At 31.5% G+C, this 19668-nt stretch overlaps 1 protein-coding gene across 1 annotated transcript; it reads right to left on the bottom strand.

The window, feature by feature from the left end:
• Positions 1–7690: 7690 nt before the first annotated feature.
• On the bottom strand, positions 7691–15085 carry LOC133306357 (uncharacterized). Its single transcript, XM_061506667.1, has 11 exons — positions 14730–15085; positions 13741–13809; positions 13335–13427; positions 13047–13168; positions 11259–11454; positions 10982–11157; positions 10183–10312; positions 9557–9717; positions 8918–9000; positions 8689–8803; positions 7691–8427 (listed from the first exon to the last, which is right to left on the bottom strand). Exons 1-11 carry the CDS (start codon positions 15039–15041, stop codon positions 8214–8216), a joined length of 1671 nt encoding a protein of 556 aa, XP_061362651.1. The 5' UTR covers positions 15042–15085; the 3' UTR covers positions 7691–8213.
• Between the last annotated feature and the right edge of the window lie 4583 nt (positions 15086–19668).

The following is a 19668-nucleotide window of genomic DNA, read 5'->3' as shown; positions in this document are numbered from 1 at the left end:
ATCTCAAATCAGGATTTCCCCTACTTGTCTACCACTTTGCTATTAATTACATAAAATATTAAATTTAAGTTATTACATACGAAAAACAAAATGGAGGAAATATCTCTCTATCTGCTTCGTGGGCTGCAATTTTTATAATTTTGACATATAACATAGATGACTTTTATAAGAGTTATGGTATAGGAAAAGTAATTGTGTAATATTATAGAGATTTGTTTTGCGTGTCATAATTTTCTTTTTTTCTTTTTTCTTCAAAAAATGTGAGCCTCACAAAATATTGTGTGTGTAGGAAAATTTGTTGTGTCATATTAAATGACAAATAGAAACCCCAACAGAGATATCCTGATTTAGACGACACTATTTCAAATATATTTTTTTTATCTTTTTTTTTTTATTAATTGATATGATTAATCGTTCCATAACATGCATGCTATGTATTTTTTTTCACTAAAAATTGTTTTCTCGATATATATACTATTTTCCATAATCATTTTAACTAAAAATCTGTCTAAATATAATATTGTTTCTGTATATATCAATTACTTATACTTAAGGGACTTAAGTCCTATTTCACTTGGATCAATGTGTGAAAGGAACGATAGCAAGAATGGAAATGAAAATATACTAATATTAGGGAACAATTTAAAAATAAAAAAAATTGCGTGGTCACAATATCTATGTTGTTTACACTTTTTTCTGGGAAAAAAGAAAACAATGCATCTTATTAGCATCGCCTAGGAAAATGAGCAATCCGATAAGACAAAGAACACATTAAAAATTCGGTGGATGTTTGCAAAAGTTATAGTTATACCAATATATTGTACCGTTTTGACTCTCGATATCACCAACTTGTAGAGTAAAATTTGTCATCCTTACATAAATTATGTTCCATCGAAAGATGAACTTTGCCAAATAAATGTTAGTTATGACTTATGAGACACACGTAACGTTATAATTCTTTCTTCCCAAAAATTTTGGTATTAGCGAAAATTTCACAATTTTGATATGATAATTCTAAAATTTAATGCTTGATAGTATAATACATGATAGTATAAAATTTGATTGTATAAGATTTGATTAAATTTTATTACTATCTAGTATTTGATATGATATCATCCAATTTTGTTAATGCACTATTTATTATTATCAAAAATAAATATTTTTGATATTTATCATTATCAAAAATAAATATTTCTGATAAAAATATCTTTTAATAAAGAATTTATATAATTTTTTCAAATATGTAATATGATATTAATTTTTATAAAAATATATTGATCAATGTGTCTAAAAAATATATTAATTTTTATAAAAATAAAAATATCCAATATTTTAAAATTAATATATTAAAAAAATTATTTTTATTTTAATATATTAATATTAAAATAAGATATTAACTCTTTAAAATTGCATTGGTCAACAATGTTAATATATTAATTCCTTATCAGGCTTAATCCCATCTCCTTAGGTCTGATTAAGTTATACATCATTTTGACGTATTAAGAGATTCTACTATATAAGTTTGTACTATACGATAGTCATACCAAACAACTAAAAATATAAGCTTATATTATCAAGTCTTACACTAAACAGACCCAAAAGTGAGCGCTCGCGCGCGCGTGCTAACACACACACATATATATATTATACCAAACAACTAAAAATATAAACTTATACTATCAAGTCTTATATATTACACTAAACAGACCCAAAAGCGAGCGCTCGCGCGCGCGTGCTAACACACACACACACATGTATGGGTCCATCTGGTGTTCATTCACTGGATATATAGTTTTGTTCAGTCACTGCATTATAACTATGTACTTTGAGGAATAAATAATTATAATATTAAAATTACATTTTTTTTCACTTTCTACGTCAGCAGACAAGTTTATAAAGAGGGAGAAAAAAAATACAACTATGTATTTCCCGAAGTACATAGTTATAATGTGGTGACTGGACAAAACCTTATATCTAGTGATTGGGACTAGACAAAACCTTATATCTAGTGATTGGACACCCAATTTTGTGTGTGTGTGTGTGTGTGTGTATATATATATATATATGAGGTTTGTATCTCTGCTGTTACTCCACAACTTCTCCCGCTGACCCAAAAAGATGGTGGGGCCCACCATGTTTTAAAAAATAAATAGAAAATGTTGATAGGTTTGTCACATGAGGGGAACATTTCTGCAGCAATAAGTGTTTTTCTAATATATATATATATATATATATATATATATATATATATATATTATATATGGAGGAAATATCCTTTGACATCAGTGTGATTATAACGGTTATAATTTATTCAGTCATACTTATTAATTAATTATTAATTTTAATAAATTATAACTGTCAGATATATAGAAATCAATAGTTAAGATTTGGTGTCAAAGGATAAACCCTAAACTCTAAACTTTTTAGTTTAACACCGGTGTTAAAGGATCCTATCTCATATATATATATATATATATATATATATATATATATATATATATATATATATATATATATGGGGGAAAAATTATTCTTATACCGGCATAAGAATAAGAAGTTTTACACCAAATCTAGATCATTAATTTGTTTGTATTTAACGGCTCAAATATTTATTAAATCAGAACTCTTAAATATAAATAGTATCAATTGAGAGTGTAACTTATACCGATGTAAAATAATCTTAACTTTTATATATATAGCAAAATATTTCTGTAATTACTGCAGATAAATTATCTGCATTTACTCTCAAAACAAAGTCGTTTTGAGATTGAAATATTTAAAAATTATAATTATAAAGACTATTATAACCTTGAAATAAATTAAAATTACAAAAAAATCATGATTTCCGTCCAAAACGACGTCGTATTGGGCTTACTGCAGATAACTTATCTGCAGTAACTGCAGAAAAAGCGAACCCTTATATATATATATATATAAGGTAGGATCCTTTAACACCGATGTCAAATTTGAAGTTTGACACCTCATCTGATAACCGTTAGATAAAAAAAGATTAATGGTGTCACATATTTACAAATCAGAGTTGTTGATCTTTTTTGATCTAACGGCTCTTAGATAAGGTGTCAAACTTCAAATTTGACACTGATGTCTTACTCCAGAGTAAGACTTTTAAGTCTTACTCCAAATCCCAGCCGTTGATGGACGGAAATCAACGGTTGTCAATAATAGTATAATTAATAATTAATTAATTAATATAACTTCCTAAATTATAACCGTTGGATGGACGAAAATCAACGATTAAGATGGAGAGTAAGACTTATAAGTCTTACTCTTGAGTCAAATGATCTCTCTCCTATATATATATATATATATATATATATATATATATATGAGGTATATCTATAGTTGGTGTAGAAATTTTAGACGTTATAAATAATTGATTAGTCATTATAAGAAGATAGATGTAAGACCATCCAACAAACAACGACCATTTCACAGCATTAATAATAACTTCAAGTTTAGAAAGCAAATGAGCAATGAGATCATAGAAAAAGGAAAACTATGTAACCTACACTACAAGCCATTTCAAAGGGTTGAAGCTAGAATGAAAAATCAAAAATAGAAAGGAAAGTGTAGGTGGGATTTTTTTGTAGACTTTCTTAAGGGTTTGATAGTAACAACACACAAGTGCAACATCAACACAAACTTAGCTGTTTTTAATGACTATGTGGTTGGAAAGCTAGTCTTGGATGCTTTTCTACACACACTTTAGATCACAAAGAAAAGATAAGGCAATAACTTTCTATTTGGTTACCCATGTGATGACCAATATAACTCACCTAGACCTACTTTTTCAACCGCTTAATTAAACCCAAGTTTCAAAGCTCTCAAACAATTTTGGGTTGCATACCTTATTTATATTAGTCAGGGAGGCCAACTACATTTCATATTTCTTGTGCTCCATGGATAGAAGTTTCTTCTATCTCCTTTTGTTAAGAAAACTTGTAATTAGATATGGTGGTTGATCTTAAGAAAGCATTGTCTTCTTAATCACTCCAAAGATTTGTGGTTATTTGCAGGAGTTTGATTTAATAATTGATGGGTGTTAGTAAGATACGAAGATTGTAAAATAAGTGAAGTGACACTTGAACTGTTATTGCCTCCTCTTATGGGGAAGGATGTGGTTTACAAGAAAAGAAAGTGTTGGCCTATTGGGGAGATTAACGTGTGCATATTGCAGAAGCATAGAACGGCAGTTATCTATTGTTTACTTTACATTGATAAACGACACTTATTTTGTAACTTTAGCAAGCAAATGTTCTTATTAAGAAATTATTTATTTTAATTTTTAGCCACAATTGTACAACTTATTTTGTAACGACACATGTTTACTTGACATTGATAAACGACACTTATTTTGTAACTCTAGCAAGCAAATGTTCCTATTAAGCAATTATTTATTTTATTTTATTTTAAAGTAAACATCACTGCCCACCAAACTAATGGCAATATAAGTTAGACATAAGAAGTTAAAAATTAGGTTTGAGTTTCATCCCTTCCTTGTTTTGATTAGTGTTATTGTGAAAATTATTGGATGTTTTATCACATATAAGTTAATGTGTAATAGGAATTATTATTATTATTATTTATTTTTTCATTCCATTCCATGATTTTAATTATTTCTTTGAAGCGAATTAGATTTTGTTACATATCTCATAACCCAGGCGGAAAAAAGACGCATAGATATAAGACTAATCACCAATCCCAACTCCCAAGCGACATAATAATTATCCAATTTTGATCTAAATTTTTTTCTCAGGATTCGAACCCCGTTTCTCTCATTAAAAAAACACAACATTCTTATTGGGTATAATCTGCCCATTAGTAATGAAATATTGCACAAGGGATTCTAGAACAGCAACTCTTAAAACTTTTACAAAATAATAAAATTTTAAAGACTAATTTGATCAGATAATTAACAAAGAGAATGATTTATGATATAACTAATTAATTTTCGAAATGATGTTATAAATACATTAAAAATAAACAACACAAATTATATACGATAAATTGAAAGAGAATGAGCATTACAAATTTGAAGTATTTTTTTATTTCTCTTTAACTAATTTTCATAATTATAAATAATTTTAAGTCGTACATACAAATTGAAATTAACAAAATATAAAAGTTGACAACTGAATTTATATTTGACACAGCTATATCCATATTTTAGCTTACTGGAGAAACAGAAACTATCGGTTTTGATATGATTGAACATGGTTTTTGGCATTGGAATCATTAAAGCGGTTTGAAATTTCAACTTGAATTGAAATGAAATCCGATCGGATCATATAACATGCAAAATATCATTACATTTGATTACGTAAAGACCAATAGAAAATGGGAAAAGTATTTGTGCTTCTAAATGATATAATTTGTGTCATTTTACTCTCACAAAAAGGTGAGACTCACAATTTTGTTTGTCCACTCTTCCTTTCCATGATCTATCTTTTTCTCTCACTTAAAATAATATAACTTTACATCTTTTAAAATGACACACAATTTTTTCAATAGAAAAATGATGCCAGATTATTTCTTAATGTGACCTGATAATGGGAATTGGATTTGGACTCACCATAAATAACCTATGGGCCACGTACCTCCTGATCCTGTAATTCCTCTTTACTTTAGGATTTACGGATTAAACTCTTTCATTGGGGATCTCAAATTTGGATAATTTATCATCATTATTATTATTATTATTATTATTATTTTCACAGTAAAATGAACGAGAATAAAAAACACCTCAAAAATAGATGCGGAGAGAGGACTGAGGCTACTATGCTCGTAAAATTATAAAATTATCCTTAATAATGTATATAATTTTACTTTGTAGTCATTTTCTTATTAGTTAATATATTAAATTTAAAATAAAAAATCTAAACAACCAATTTCTCTTACAATTTTGAATTTATTGAAACAGACTTAATTCTTTAGTGTTATAGACTTAAATTTGTAGTATACTTTACAAATATATATATATATATAATTTCGGATTTCTCACATAAGCCTACAGTCAAGGAATAGGAACAAAACAGGTAGACAAGAAATTGGATGAATAATGGTGAGATAGGAACAAAGAGTGGAGAATTATTAAAAAAAGAAAAGAAGAGTGGAGAATTACTTTTTGGTTGATCACTTGCCAGCTTATATATATAATTGATAAGTCTCTTATATTTACAGAACACATAGATGAAATAAAAATATGAAAAGTAACATGCCACCACCACTTGTGCTAAAAAATTGGTAATTTGGTGAAGGTTCCTAATGATTGCAAGAAATGACAAAGTTGTAGCTTTTGAGCCAACAAATGGGGTTGAAGACTTTAAGCCGTATCTGACTCATATCAATTGAGGTGGAAACCATTGCATTTGGACTTGTTCAACCGTTATCTGGCCATCTAAGCTTTTTCTGCTTTGATGATTTCTTCATGTTAGAGCCAGTGATTCCATTTGTTAAACAGCTTGGTTCACACAGCAATTATTAATGGAGATTTTCTTCAGGACTCATATATTGATACTATATTGTCAAATGCACAAAGATACTAGAATACTAACAAGTTTTGTGTGGACAGATTCAGATGCAGCTTATATTTCAAGGAAAGTTAAGCATAGGACATGGCCAAACCATTATTTAATAATGAGTTGTGTACCACAACACCTTGTAGACCAGAGGCCATTAGATGCTTGCCAACATACATGTGCCAGATTGTAAAGAAACCTGGGTTAGGTCAGAGATAATAGAACCACCCTGATTACTTGTGTATATTTTATTTTAGATTATCAAAGTACTCATCAAAACCGCAACTTTTTTCTCAACCATGGTCATATAACATCTCACTGAAATATTTAAGATCAATAAAGACTCAACTTTTGCTAAATCCCATGAGAAATTTATAGTTTTGCAGCAAGGGTCCGAGAAAGATCAATTTCGTTTTATACGGCATTATCATGAATGAGACTTAAAACCATCACTTCGATTACTTCCATAAAGAGTTTATCCAGTTTCAATTTTCACACGAAAACAACAGAAATTATAGCTTCTTTGTAACCATTGCATTACATTTGCAAGTTCAATATGCCATTTCCCATCAATGCATGACACATGGTCTCTTAACATGAATAAAATAAAATGTCCAGGAGGGGAGGGGGAGGGGAACACCTCAACCATATTTAGCATGGATTGCATATTCTTCACAAGCAAATGATGAGTTGGAAATGTTCCTTATTAGTAGTAGTAACTACTAACTACCACTTATTTAAGGTAGTTTTCATTTTTGCCTTACTAGTTGGACACCAAAATCACATTTTTTGTGCTGCCTTCAATTGCTTATGCAGATTTCTCCAATCTTAATACTTCGATCAGAAAAAATAAGAGTCAACCATATATGCACTTATAATTAACATGATAAATACATTGCTGTTGTTCATGAGAAAATAACCTCTTTGAAAACGTGCAAGGGTAAGGCTGCGTACAAGAATTACTCTCGCCCCACCCTCTTTAGTCGGAGTTTAATAGAGAGTGATTTATTTATTTATTTTTTTAGTTTTTTGTCATAGCAAGTCTTCCCCCAACAAATTCAGTTCAGGGGAAATATGATAGCAATGGGAACAAACATCATATTTGAAAACTTCACAACAAATAACTCTATCTCTTCACTTTCTCTAGCAACTTTACAAATGTTCAGGATTCTCATCTTAAAAGTAGAAGACAGGAATATGTCTCAACATAAGCCGCCAAAGATTGTTAGAGATTACAATTTAATCCTCAACATAGTTCCTCACATTGGAGCAAACAGCTCAAATGAATAATCGTGCCCAGTCTACCATGTGGTGAGGTAAGAGCATAAAAGAAGGTGAGTTGTACTCACTCATCTTAGCTCAAACAGAATGTTTTAGGGTGTACTTGAGCTAGATGTAGACAGGTGGTAATTTTGGAAGGAAATCACTAACACTTGCTCGGTATAACAAAAATCTGGGGCCTTTCAAAGTGGACTGGAGTGGAACTCGTTTTCACTCTACTCTCTCAATTGGTATCTTATAGCTAGAAAATAAGCCAAAAATTGATTTTTCAACCACTTTATGCCAATACATCCTCTACCAAGCACCAAGCAGTGAAAATAAAAACCTTTCCATCCCATTCCACCTTCACTCCCCTTCTTATTTTCCACTTTTCTTACCAAGCTAAGCATACCCTTAATTTTTTTCACCGTGTGTTCTATTTATGAAGGACTGGGTTCTTTTCTGAAATAACGAGTACTCAGATTTTGCTATAGACGCAAAAATCCAAGTTATAATGAAAACAACAAAAAAGGAATTTGAGACTGAATGATTTTCGTGGCCAAATCTCCACAATGACACTGATGTATCCAGGCTAATTGAAGCAAACCTTTCTTCAGAATGTCCTCCCCTGCACATCAAGAGGGCAAGTGTCTTATCTACATTATTCATGAATGGTTTCTGCTTAAAAGATAGTTTTAGAACTTCAAGAATCTTAATGTCATGTAATTCTGAATGATGGTATAGCCTTCTTGCTTTGTTCTAGAGAAGAAACTGTTGTGTAATTACTTGCTAAAATAGTGCAATTCTAAACATTCATGTGAAACTATTCATGATTGTTTATATTCAATAACAATTAGCACATATCTAGCACAGCTCTACCGAGACATACCTTAAGAAGTTCTTGATTGATCTCCATAGAGAACCAACATTTTTTATTCCCTTGCTTGAAGCTTCATCTTTTGGATGCCTCTTTATGAATTCATTAAATTTTCCTTTACGTCTCCCTGGAAAGAACAGTCGCAAAAAATCCTGAATATTCTTTATTTTTTCATTTATGTTAGCGTAATTTAACCTATTATACTTTAATCCAAAAGTATCTGAGTAAAATGAACTATTACCAATGTCATTAGAAGACACTGAATTGCCTTTGCTAGATGCTCTTAGCGAAGCTAACTGCTCAACAAGTACACGTTCGGTGCCACTAGAACAAGCAGGATTTGAGGTTAATGAAAAGAAATCACAACCATAAGAAACTTCAGGATAAATAGGTAACAAAGTATTCATTTATCAGGAAGTCATCATGCATATGGTAGATTGTAAACTGAGAAGCAATATGTTACTCAAGATACTAAACCAACTTTTGCCATGTAAGGAAATTCAAACTCAGCAGTTCTATTCAGAGAACCCATGACGTCTTTCAAGGTGAATGATTACTGCTAAGTGAAAACTCAAATTCTAATAGCAACTGCTGGGACTATAGACAAGGAATAATGTGTTCTCCAACAGCAACATTAAATACAATCTGTATAAAGGGCAATAAAGGCTCAGGTTTTTAACTAGTAGTACGTAAATAAAATATTTTCTTAAAATTGATGCTCTTGGGAACCGCAATCAAAGTACACAAGTATTCTACACAGAAGCTCCCACAAAACTCACAAGTTTCCAATACTCGTGAAACTCTTAAACTAGACAATCAATGATAAACTGTTTCTCTAGGTATATTAGAAAGAAGAAAAGATGGTAAGAAAAATACAGACCTGATATTTTTAGGAATGAGAACATTCACAATGAAGTAATGATCCCCTCGAGTAGATGGTTTATTCATGTCTGGAACTCCCAAACGTGACAACTTCACTGAATCTCCAGGCTGAATCCCGGAAGGAATTTGGAGATCCCTTAAACCTTCAACAGTTTCTACCTGAAGTTACCAAAGTTTGAAGTAAAAAAAACCTTCAAAGGCAAAGCCGCAGGACATTCCTTAATATTATGAATGGTTGAAGAACCAAATTATGGGAAAAGACATAGACAACGATTAAACTTTTTTTTTTTGGGTAGTCTACAATGATTAAACTTTATATGTGCTGCCTATATAGCGCATATAAGAAATTGGATAAATATCATGGGCTTCTCTGTGTTAGAAAAGAATCTGCAAACATAAAATATTGGGAATATACTATTGGAAATCACCAAAAATGCCTATCGAATCATGACCATGTGTGTCCATAACCACATGGATGATTTACAATTATTTGTCATGACCCAACTCTCCCAAAAGCTGAAGCTATTGGGTGAAAGCACATGAGATGGTTTTATATCTAGATCACAATGCTTCTACATTTTGTACCACCAATGCTACTTGTTTTTTTGGGTTAACTAATATTACCTTTTTAACAGACCCCAGTATTGCATCTGTGAAGTCAATGTTAATCTTTGAGTACAAATGAAGACCCTCTCTCCAAATTCCTTGTTTTTTATCTACATGGAGAACAACAAAAAGATCCCCAGTAATATGCCTGAAAAATGCACCAAATTATTATTTAGCACTTAGATGAGTTGAATTCATAGTGCTTATGAATACATTTCTGCTTCTGGTTGCAAATCAATAGTATCTTGAAAATGAGACCCAATTTTATTTATAAACAAGTTCTCTTGGGTCTCAGATTAAGTAATATCACTTTTGCGCTAATTTGTCATCAATAAATAATCATGGTATTAAGCACAGGTTGTTAACTTAGCAGTAAAATAGATAGTTAATGATAAAGGAATGAAATGGGGCAGTTCTTCATATTGATAATAGGAAATCTTTGGGTCCTTGAATGGTGACCTCATGGTACTTGGTGCATTAGCTGAAAACCATAAATTTGTCCTGGCAACTTGACCATCCATATGTAGAAAAATTTTCATATTTACTTAATTAATAAAAAACAAGGTGAAGAAGCTCTACGTTGCAGTCTATGTTACAACTATTTTCCTTTTATTATACCCAACTATATTTCACCCCCGAGGTCGCAGTATAATCAAGTCAATGTTAAGCAAAAGAATTTAAACATCCTGCACGTTCATGTATTGCAGTTACATTCTATAGTTCAAATTTTCTAAGCAAAGCTTTAAGTAATCAAACAAGCAATTATCCTATTGGGGTCTATAGATGGAAGCAAAACATCCATTGGCAAGCTGCTAACCTCTTCTCATCAAAATTCCCTTCTCCTCGAATTTGCATTGTGTCTCCATCACTGATGCCAGGAGGAATGACCACTTTCATTGTTCGTTTCGATTCCACCTTACCACTGCCATCACACATTCGACAGTGATCAGTGATTGTCTTGCCAAGACCACCACACTTAGAGCAGGTAGAAACCTGAATATCACATGATATAAATATCTCCTTGTTACTCAGGTAATTTAGGTATAATTGGCAATATAGTCATTAACTGATAAAATCTTTTTAAGTTAAATTACTTGAGACATCACTCCAAAGGGTGTTCTCTGACTTTTCATTTCTCCTCCTCTGCCACCACAATTTGCGCATTGTTTAATGCAATTCTTTGATTTAGCGCCTGTACCCTCACAACCATTACAGGTCTGAAAACAAGAAACTTCAATCTCCCTCTTTCCTCCAAAAATTGATTCTTCAAAGCTCAAATGAAGGTCATACCTACATCATAGAATAAAATAAAGTTAATGCCATAAATTTTATTCAATTTTGTTGGCATTTTACACACAGGTATTTGAAATAACATGCATAAATATCTTCTGGAGGCGAAGAGCAACTCTGGCTATATTCTTGCTTCTTAGTGAATTCTAGCTTAATGCATTAATGGTTTAATGCATTAATGGTTTAATGCACAATATGTAAAGATTCTGATAATTCACTAAGTATCCATATATCAATCAAATTAGGTGTATATCATAAATTCATGATATAAAAGGGCAAAGGGCAAATCCCGGTGCATAAGACTCCACAACTCTGTGAGGGTAGAGATAAGAGTCGATTGTACATAACCTTATCCTTGAACTATTTTGCAAAGAAACTGTTCCCAAATTCGAACTTGTGACTTTCTGGTCGCAAAGGAACAACCTTACCGCTAATCCAAGGCTTGCCCTCTCATAAACTCATAATATACTAGACTAAAATCATACTGGGTCTTTCACTGACAACTTGTTTCTAATAGATGGTTAAAATAATCTCTATTTAACAAATTGAATTGAGCATAAACATAATAAAAAGAACATTCTTATTCTTGCTTTTATTCCTTCGTTCTAGAGTAAAGTGTAATTAATTCAAAGAACAGCACAACAAAGTGAAACAAGACACATACAAGATGAGTATGTAATTATGTATAACAGTATCCTCTTCTGTCATCATTTTGTTTCTTTCGTAATTTTTTTCTCTAGTAAACCATATTTTAGAGTAGAGTCCGACTTTTGGATGAGTTCCATCCCTCCGCTGTAATTCTCTTCTCAATTATGTTATTTTTATTCTGACTGCAACTCATTTTCCTCTTTCTGAGGCCTCAGTGAATGCTAAAGTTTTTTCCCTGGCCCATAATCCATATTCCATAATAAGATCAACACTAGTAACCTGTTAGAGAATAGTACACCCCACAAAACTCTGTTGGAATCTGTATCAGGAGATTTAGTAATTCAGATACACAAAACCACTACTTGTTCATGCATCATATGGAGGTTTGGAATATAGGTAACCACTATTTAGTGCTTACACTTACTGGTTAACATGTTTTTTTCTTGCAACTATTGAGGCTCTTTCAGTGATTGAGTTATTGATTGTTATGGTAGAAATAGTAAAACTTCGTAGACTTGATATGCTTTCTTGCAAATTTATTACACAGCAGATAAGTTCCTCTGGCTGCGTTTTGGTGCTTGGCTCATGGTCTTTTATAGGTATCAATTATCATTCAAAGAGATTGGAGAGCTTCATTGTTTTAGTTCTCCTTTCTTCTTTGTTTATTTAATTTTGTTTCTAGATCTTACCTTATTCTCCTCCCTGGAGTTCTTTTATCTGTTGTTAGATAATTTTCTTCTTTTTACACACATGTAAAAAAAATTCCTTTGGGCAGGAGAGAGAGAGAGAAAAAAAACTCTTCACAACTCACAGTCATTAAGGCAGTATCCTATAATCATTCAGTTAATTCTCAAAGAAATTAGTCATAGTAAGCATATGCGTATGCTGCGGTCAACTGCCTATCCCTGTAACAAGAGACAAAATCAAATTGTGAAGATAGTTACCGAACATCATGAACATGGTTTCTATTATTTCTCAAATCGAAGTTGATGCCCCCTCCATCACTATCTCCAAATAGTCCATCCGAACGACCAAAGAATGCATCGAATAAGTCAAAAGGATCAACCTGATCATTTCAAAAGGCATCAGCAGTAAAATAAAATAAGAAGTGTTGAGGCTAGAAAAGAAAAGAAAGAAACAGATGATAATTCCGCAGAACTATATCATCATATCAAAGAGTCTTTATTTCATTTTGACATTGCAGAAAGCAGATGATTGGAATATACACATACCCCTGAAGCACTGGCTGACACTCCGTTTTCTCCTTGTAGACCTGACTCACCAAAGCGATCATATAAAGATCTTTTCTCATCATCTGATAGGACCTATACGCATGCTTTGTCACCATGTGAATAAAATGGGACAGATACACATATAGTACATAAGCAGTTATCATCCACGAAGTAATACAATTATCCATAAATTACTCTAATCCATCCTTATATCCAACAGAGAAAAGATTACAATGCCAATGCTCAGATCATAAGCAAATACAATAGTAAAAAAGAAGATAAAATAAGATTATGCATGGTGCCAAGAATGTAGAAGAAGCCCCTTAAATGATTCCAAAATATGTCCTGCCAGAGCATATGTTGCTGACAATAGAAAAAGTATCATTCTAGGGGGAAGAAGAATTACCTCATATGCAGCACTTATCTCCTTGAACTTCTCCTCTGCCCCAGGGCTTTTGTTCATATCTGGATGGTACTGATCCCAAAAATAAAAACACTATTGTGAACAAACTTTTCCAAAAGTTAAATTGTTTGGTAAAGGCATGTTAATGGTTTTATATCTAACATGTCCCCTCATGCAAAAGCCTTTTGGTCTTGAAGTGTGGATTGTGCTGAAATTTAACTATTATTTAGAAGAATGGGGACAACAAGGATTGAATTTGAATTCTAGACCACATGGTCATAGAAGCTCTAATAACATGTCATGAACCAACATTCTCATATAAAGTTGTTGGGTAAAGACACATGAATGGTTCAATAACTAACAAACAAGACCCGAAGTTGTATATTACAAACTACTATAGGCTAAGACAAGATAGCAAACATAGTTGAGATGAAGATAGTAGTTTCTTAAGGAAACATATTTTGGCTACAAAAAGAACAGAAAAACCAATAAAAGGATTCTCAGAAAGCTACATGCCTACATCTTACAAAAAGGATGCTTCGTCATCTTCATGCCAAAAAGGTCTAATTGGTTGAGAGTAGGTTTGAAAATGGTAAGTAGAAAATAGAAGCCAAATGAAATCGATTTTCAGACAAAGCTATGCCTCATAGTTCAAAGTTCAAACTATAAAGTGATTTTCATTACAATTTTTTCATCTTATCATTTTCCACTCAACCAAGCATACCCCTTGAAATATAGGGAAAAAAAGACTTCATCTGCAATTTTTGCAGATCATTGACATCGAGAAGCTAGAAATTAACTTGAAAAGAAAAATGTTAAGCATAAATTCCACAGAAATGACCTAGAAACCTGACACCCCAGATTCCAATTTCCCTCCTTTTGCTCCATTTCCACAGAAACCAAACATTACCCATTAAAATTACCACTAAATTCATCAAAATACACGAAAAATTCCAGAACCCAGTAAAAAATAAAAAATAAAAAAATGGAACCTTGCGAGCTAGTTTCCGATAGGAGCTCTTGATTTCTTGCAGCGTAGCATTGCTGCTAACATTCAAGGTGGAATAGTAATCGGTTCCCGCTTTAGCTCTGATTACTGAAGCACGCGACCGATTCCTGGCAGTGGAAGGAACAAAACTTGGGTTGTGGGTATGACCCATTTTGTGCATAAACCTGGTGCCAGTGACACTGAATCCAAAGGTAGCAAAAGTAACAGTGGAAGATGATGCATTGGAGGGAAAGGAATAATTGGTGAGTGGGTCGAGGTTAGCATAGCAGGTTGGTGGTGTGTGAATCAATGGCATGGATAATAGGTTTTGGTTCTGAAATGCACGAGAAGGAATTTGATACAACATCATATTCACAAGAGAAGAGAAAACTAAGTTGCTGATAATGAACGATTAATGGGAATATAAGGGTTTTAGAAGGGTTCAAGTAATTTTATAATTTTATATATATATATATATATTTTTTTTGCATATTAAAATCAAGGGATTGATGTATCGTATCTTATATGAGATATACATATATAAAAATGAAAAAAAAAAAAAATTCTTCTCAATGAACTTAAAATGACATTATTTTAGAATTTTAAGATTAAAAAATTATAATAATAAAAATTAATATAACCTGCAATAAATTAGAATTACAAAAAACACTTTGATTTCAGCCACAAAACGATGTTATTTTGAGCTCACCATAGATAATTTATCTTCATTGACCAGATAAATCTTTTACCCTATAAATATACGAGAGAATCATATTTTCTTATTCCTTTTTTTCTCTTTATTTTTATTTTATAGTGAGGATTAATATTTCTCATATTATTAGAAATAATTTTATCTCCTGTACATTTATAAAAGTGCGTGAGGCTCATATTTTCTTTTTCTTTCTTTTCGCTTTACATATGCCCATATCAGTCCCACATATTTTTATATATGGATAGGAAATAAAATCAAACTCATAGTCTATAAAAGATGTAAACTACGAAATATGGAAGAAATGTTTTTATTTTGGGGTATACAACAATTTTTTTATTGGGATGGTTATAGGGTTTGTTTTTTCTACGGTCAATGTAGATAACTTATCTACATTTAGCCAAAAACGACGTCGTTTTGAGGCAAAACTCAAGGTATTTTTGTAATTATTATTTATTTGAGGGTTATAATAGTCTTTTTTATTATAATTTTTTAATTTTTTAACTCAAAACGACGTCATTTTGGGAGCGAATGTCGATAACTTATCCATATTCACTATAGAAACATTAAATCCATGGTTCTATTTACAAACTTTTTGTTTACAAACTCTTACAAATTACACTATGTACTCCCGTAAGTATACTAGGTACACTATGTACTTCCGAGAGTACACAGTATAATTTGCAAAAATTTATTATTTTTTTTTTGTAAATGGACCATTCCCCCTTTTTTTATTAGGTTAATATGTAGGGCTTTTATTTTTTGAATTTTATAATATAAATTTTAGTAGTTTAAAATTCATTAATGATTCTTTATAATTTTAAAATTTTATCTTAATGAACTTAGCTACTTACATAAATTTAATAAAAAGTGTTTTAAATTATCAGGATTTGTTCAAAAAAATTTAAATTAAAAATTCTATAAAATCTAACAAAGTAAATAATTTTATAAGTTAATTTAATTTTTGATCACTCCAATAACAATTGGGTTGGATCGCATATGGCTGATCCTAATTCACTGGAGCTCTAAGTCTTGCCATGATTGGTGTTTTGAGATGAAATCTTTGAGGGATACCTTAACAATTCTGCGAGATGCTCTGCAGGATGTAGTGTTTGAGATTAGATCTCTGAGTTGATTTGAGAGACTGAGGGAGGCACATGCAAAGTACTCTGATAGTCAAGTCAATAAGTGTAGGATAAGCTTCAATCAAGATGGGAAATATGCTCATAATTGGGCTTTAAGTCTTTATTTATATAGTTTTTAATTGTTTTGCTTATGTTGCCTTGATATGGTGATACTTAATTTCATTGGTGCACGTATGTGGATTATGCAAGTGATCCCGTTTTTAAGATGTCTACTGGTAGTCTACACCTTATAGATGTAGCTAGAAGCATGTGCAGGGAGGTTGTAGAATCTTGAGTTGTTAATGTCGTGTAACCGCAATGGACTAAGCTACTCATGTCATGTGTCAATACTTGTGTAATTACCAATGTATAGAGAATCTTGAGTTGTTGATGTTGTGTAACCACAATGGACTGAGCTACTCATGTCATGTGTAAATACTTGCGGAATTACCAAAGTATGCAGTCTCAAGTCTTAGGTGTTGGTAGGGGTGTGCATGGATCAAATTGAATCAAATTTTTTTAAAAATCGAACCGAATTGTTTTAAACGATTCAATTCGAAATCGATTTAGTTCAGTTCGAAAATTGTTCGATTCGGTTCGGAACCGGTTCGAGTCGAACTTATTCTGAAAAGAAAATAATTAAAAAATTAAAGAAATAAAGTAATACAAATCAATTCAGTTCAGTTCGAAAAAAGTTTGGTTTGGTTCGATTCTTGAACTGGTTTCAAAAACCAATTCGGTTTATGAACTGATTATTTTTAATCGGTTATTATTTATTTTTTGGCAAAACAAAACCGATTATTTTAAGTACAGTTGAGTTCAATTCACGACTCGGTTCAATTTTTTTGGTTATTTTACACATCCCTAAATGTTGGACCCTTTGTATCCTTCCTGGCTTGGGTCTCAAATCCTGTATCGAATAGATTGAGATCAACTTTTTTTTACAAATTTATATTAATTTAAGATTAATATAAATTAAGTCACAAAATAAAATAGAACTTTAGCTGACATTATTTTATTTATAGACAAGAGGAATCGGTATTATAATATCCCTAACTTAAGAATTTAATTAATTACTTGTAATTAAGTAATTAAGCATATATAACTGGGAAGAATTAAGTAAGAAGCTAAAATTAATGAGTTAAGGGCACTTCGAGGTAAAAAGTGCAATCAGTGAGAATTATGGGGTAAAAATGTGTGTAGACAAAATTACCCAAAAGGTAAAAGTAAAAATAGGAACATAACTAGAAAAATATTCTAGTCCATAGAGTAAAGTTTGGAAGTGAATGGAGGTGAATAGATAGATAAGCTTATACTCGGTTAAAATAACTTAATTAACATATGTAAGTTGAAAAATCAGCCCCACTTTCCTCATTTCTTCTTCTTCCATGCGTGAAACAGAGAGAGGGAGAAGGATCGAAATCATTTGAGGAGCAAACCCTAGCTTCCCCATTTCTCAACCAAATGCATCCATTCCAAAGCCAAAAACGTAGAGAATCCTTCACTCATTGCAAATCCTAGCTTGATTTTGGGTGGGAAGCCTTGTGGAGAGAGATTTTTTCCTCCAAAGATTTCGAGTTCTTTGGAGATTGGAGGAGTTTGAGGATATTTTCATCTATGGGAGCTTAGTAGATCCCTATTCCATGGTTGTGTGACCTATTGTTGCGAAATCGGCAAGTATACCGTTCGTTTCAAGTAATAAAAGTGATAAGTAAAGATCGTTCCCTCGAGGATTAATGCACCAAGTATTAATTCAACTATTCTCCTTAAGTTGGAAAAGAAAATTTGTTTGTATTGTGAAAGTAATTGAGTTTGAGATTTTAAAACAGAATTTAAAACAATTAAATTTAAAACAGAAAATTTAAAAACAATTAAATTTGAACGCATGCAAGAGTATCAAGAACGTTAAGAAAATCTTGGTGAAAAATTTGTAAAAAGGTTGTAGCCAGGATGCACTTCACCTCCGATCCTCCCTTATATTCCTATATTGTATTTTATAATTAACTAATTGGTTTGCTCAAACAATTCATTATTTCCCTATAAAATAGTTGAACCCTAATATCTTAGTGATTTCAACCCTTTAACCCAATCAGAATTCTAATGTCTTAGTAATCCATCTTGAATTAAGCATTAAGAAAATGAATTAAAAGTCTGCAATCTATATAAGCCTGTGTCTAGGTCATGCACAAATTGTTATTATACCCTTGTCTAGATTAAAACCTCAATATGTCTATTGTGAGTCCTAACCCTCAAAGTCTTATAATTAGAGTGATCAGTTCTAACAAGGATATGAAAAAATTAACACAGGCAGAATAAAACAAACTAACTAATTAACTTATAAAAACAATATAGAAATTATAAAGGATTCACATTGGGTCCGTGATCCCAACTACAAAAACAAACTAGCCAGACATAGCTGGCTTAAACCAATTAAAGAAATAAAAAGTAGTCATAAAACAATAAAGAAAAAGAAGAAAAAGAAGATGAAGGATCAATGGTCTTCGTTCTTCAACTCCGTCGGAATCCTGATCTCCAGCGTGAGCCTCCAAGAATTCTCTTCAGCCAAAGATTGTTTCTTCTGGGGTCTGAGTCTCTATTTATAGAGTTTGTACCCTTGCTTAGAAATCTTGATCATATCTTCAATAGAATCTTCACTAGAATCTCTAATCATATCTTTGATTAAATCCTTCAAATCTTCCCCTTTTATTTAATGAAAAATTTTACTTAAAAATATTCAACAAAGATTTGATAAGATCTTGAATGATTCAGAAATCCAAAGCAACTCTCCTTGATATCTCCAGTTTATCTTTTTATTGAGCTGAAATTACTGCAAAATATTAGAAATCTTATGAGAATATTATTGAGAATAAAATAACAATTTAATTATAATTCTCATAACTTTTAACTACTTTTAAATCAATTTCATGCTCATATTGACCCTTAATACATAGTAAATTGGAGACTTATCACCTATTGTGGTAAGTTTCCACTTCTCCAACCTAGTTTTCCTGGAGTTTTCTAGAGGTTGAAGACAATGATTAGTGTTTTGTGGGTTTTATGAGTTTGAGTAAGATTAAGGCTAAATTCCTTTGAAAATGTTGTTAGGAATA

This window comes from Gastrolobium bilobum, unplaced genomic scaffold, assembly GCF_033153095.1.
Source record: "Gastrolobium bilobum isolate Gb01-03AN ecotype WA unplaced genomic scaffold, APGP_CSIRO_Gbil_v1 utg3672, whole genome shotgun sequence".
NCBI lineage: Eukaryota > Viridiplantae > Streptophyta > Magnoliopsida > Fabales > Fabaceae > Gastrolobium > Gastrolobium bilobum.
The sequence above is the reverse complement of the archived record's forward strand: the minus strand, read 5'-3'. Positions and strand labels throughout refer to the sequence as shown.

Coding starts and splice junctions, on each gene's coding strand:
- LOC133306357 (XM_061506667.1), bottom strand. CDS start 15,041: ATGCCATTGATTCACACACCACCAACCTGCTATGCTAACCTCGACCCA. Junction 13,169..13,334: donor TGTCAGCCAGTGCTTCAGGG/GTATGTGTATAT, acceptor TGAAATGATCAG/GTTGATCCTTTTGACTTATT. Junction 11,158..11,258: donor CCTTTGGAGTGATGTCTCAA/GTAATTTAACTT, acceptor TGTGATATTCAG/GTTTCTACCTGCTCTAAGTG.